The 2,958-nt window shown below is 37.9% G+C and overlaps 1 protein-coding gene across 1 annotated transcript; it reads right to left on the bottom strand.

The window, feature by feature from the left end:
- Window positions 1-637: 637 nt before the first annotated feature.
- Window positions 638-1,943, bottom strand: LOC138881508 (uncharacterized). The gene is made up of 3 exons (XM_070161739.1): window positions 1,424-1,943; window positions 1,039-1,322; window positions 638-985 (listed from the first exon to the last, which is right to left on the bottom strand). The coding sequence occupies exons 1-3, from the start codon at window positions 1,941-1,943 to the stop codon at window positions 638-640; spliced, it is 1,152 nt and encodes a 383-aa protein (XP_070017840.1).
- Between the last annotated feature and the right edge of the window lie 1,015 nt (window positions 1,944-2,958).

Below are 2,958 nucleotides of genomic sequence, written 5' to 3'. Positions count from 1 at the left end.
AAACAAAGTTGGAGATACAGGATCACCTTGTTTTATTCCCCTTGAGTACTTAAAGAAACCATGAGCTTGACCATTTATTAGAATAGAATACCAGTTGTTTGAAACTAATCCAAAGACAATCCCTATCAACCTTTCTGTGAATCCCATCTTTCTCAGTACTTTGGTTAGGAATAGCCAAGATATTCTATCATAAGCTTTGGTCATATCTAGCTTCAGAATGACATTAGGTCCAGCCTTAGTTCTAAGCCTAATGTCAGTCACTATCTCCTGAGTTAGAAGGATGTTTTCTACTATATTCCTTCCCTTAACAAAACCCGCCTGTTCCTCCGATATCATACTTGGGAGAAATTTCACTAGCCTTTCATGTACCACCCTTGATATAACCTTATTAGAAAAATTACTGAGGCTTATTGGTCTTAAATCAGAAAATGTGGTAACTTCTTTTTTTCTTTGGTATCAGAACTAGGTTTGTGTGTGTTACACACTTGGTTAGATCATGACCATTGAAAAAAGCCCTCACCATGTCGTACAGGTCATCCCCTATTAAGTCCCAACAAGAATGATAAAATTTTCTTGTCATACCATCTGTCCCTCCTGCACTATCACCATTAAGTCCAAGTACTGCCACTTTAACCTCCTATTTTGTTGGTTGCTTAATCAATTCTTCATTCTGCTCAGTGTTGATCAGATTAGAAACATGCTCTACGATATCAAATGATGAAGGATTAGATGCTTCTGTGAACTGTTCCTCATAGAATTTGATAGCCTCTTCTGCAATTTCTTGTTCTTCTTCAATCCAGGTTCCTCCACTGTTTTGAATTCTTTTAAGCTGAAGTCTCTTCCTCCTACCTCTCACTTGTGCGTGGAAGAACTTTATGTTCCTATCCCCTTCCTTGAACCAAGTCATGCCTGCCTTTTGTTGCCAATATTTCTCCTCTAGTGCAAGACATTTAATCAATTCTGCCTGAACCTTTATAGTCTTTCCCTGTTCATCCCTGTAGGATTTGCTTCAAATTTTTCTTCATGAACCATCACTACCTCCTCCATACTTGCTATCTTTTGGAAAATATCTCCAAATGTAGCCTTACTCCACAATGAAAGGGCTTTCTTTAATTTTTTTAACTTTTGATTAAAAAGAATATAAGGATTTGCACTGAAATCAGCAGACCAATTCTCTTTCACCACATCTTTAAAAGTCGCATGTTCCACCCAAAAATTCAAGAACTTGAAAGGTTTTTTTATAGGTGGAGTCTCAATATCACATTTACGATCCATCGGACTATGATCAGAACCAGTCTTTGACAAATGCTGCACCTCTATTCCTGGAAATGTTTGTTGGAATCAACATTGGCCAAACATCTATCTAGTCTTTTGAATATACAGTCTTCCTCTGCTCTCCCATTCCACCATGTAAATATGATGCCTTTAAATCCAAGGTCGAAAAGATTGCAAGTGTTGATGCATTGTCGAAAATCATCAATTTCATTCAATGACACAGGTAACCCACTAAACTTCTCTTCTTCGTCCCATATTACATTGAAATCACCTCCTACAAGCCATGGTGCTTCCATATCCCTTGCCATTGTATATAATGAATCCCATAATTCTATCCTCTCAATTGCATCACATTTTGCGTATATCAATGTTAGGACAAATTCCACATGCGATTCAGTATGAAACAATCTTAGTGTTAATTGTTGCACCATATTGTACATAACAGTTACCTCAAATAACTCATCTATAAAAGCCCAGATCTTGTTGGAAACATTTGAAATTGCCTGTGCAAGTCCTACCTTGTTTCTGTACCTTTCCAGTTTTTTTGCTTGTTGCTTTGGCTCCATTAATCCTACAAAATCATAGTGCTTTTGCCTATGCATATTTGTCAACCTTTCAAAGGCCTGCTGTGTGTTGACTGACCTTATATTCCAAATGAGAGCATTCATAACTGATTGCTGGATTTAGTTAGCGTTCTCCTTGTGTGCACCCCAGCTTTTGGTGCTGCAAAATTATCTTTTTGTTGCTTCTTCTTTCCTTTTGCTGCTGATTTTGCCTTTTCCACTTGCGTAGGTGATAAGTCACCTTTCCTTGCAGCATTCATAAGGTGTTGGGTAGTTGATTCTTGATCCATGTCGTATCCTGATTTACTAGGTTCTTCTCCTTCTTCATTGTCTTCCTTCCCTCCTGATGTAGCTCCAAATGCATTCTTTTTAGGGACCAATGCTTTCTCTTCGCCTCTTTTTAACAGCTGCAACTGGTTTTTCTCCAATGTAACAGTAATATTTACTATTTCTGTTTTTTGTTTTGGTTGTTTCTCCTTCTCTGTTGTGTTGTGTCCTTGTGGGTCTTCTTGAGATTTCTGAAGTTGATCATCTTCTGTTCCTCCAGGATCATTTACCTCTGGGCCTCTTCCTTCATAGTTACTAATTTCTGTGACTTCTGCTGTCTGAAAATTATTGATGTGCTCAACATTTTCTGATCCTTCCTTTATTAAATAATTACCAGTTGTATTGTTGTCATTGGCATGGATCTCTCCATTTACACTTTGCTCATCTTCTTCTTTGTCATTCTCATTTGGTTCCTCATCAGCTTGTGCTCCTAGTGGTACTTCGTTCTCCTCTGAATCGTATTCCCTTTGTGCCTCCCATAGCCTGCCTCCACATTCTTGCACTCTTTCTTTAAATGTAGATGATTTTGACCCTTCTGCTTGAGAATTTTGGATTTTTATTAAGTACCTTGTTCACTAATGTATCTTGTGATGGGATTTCCTTGCATGGTTTATTGATTTTCACTATTCCTTATCCTGTTTTATCCTTGAAGCTTCTTTCTACCCATTGTACGGTATCGTTTTTTGCTTTTGATGCCTCCTTTCCATTGACTAGACCATTAGTCGAACTAATCCCTGATGAGTTAAGATGAAAAGCTTGTGCTGCTGGATTTAACTTTCCCTCATTATTGACC

Source organism: Nicotiana sylvestris, chromosome 11 (genome assembly GCF_000393655.2).
Source record: "Nicotiana sylvestris chromosome 11, ASM39365v2, whole genome shotgun sequence".
NCBI lineage: Eukaryota > Viridiplantae > Streptophyta > Magnoliopsida > Solanales > Solanaceae > Nicotiana > Nicotiana sylvestris.
The sequence above is the reverse complement of the archived record's forward strand: the minus strand, read 5'-3'. Positions and strand labels throughout refer to the sequence as shown.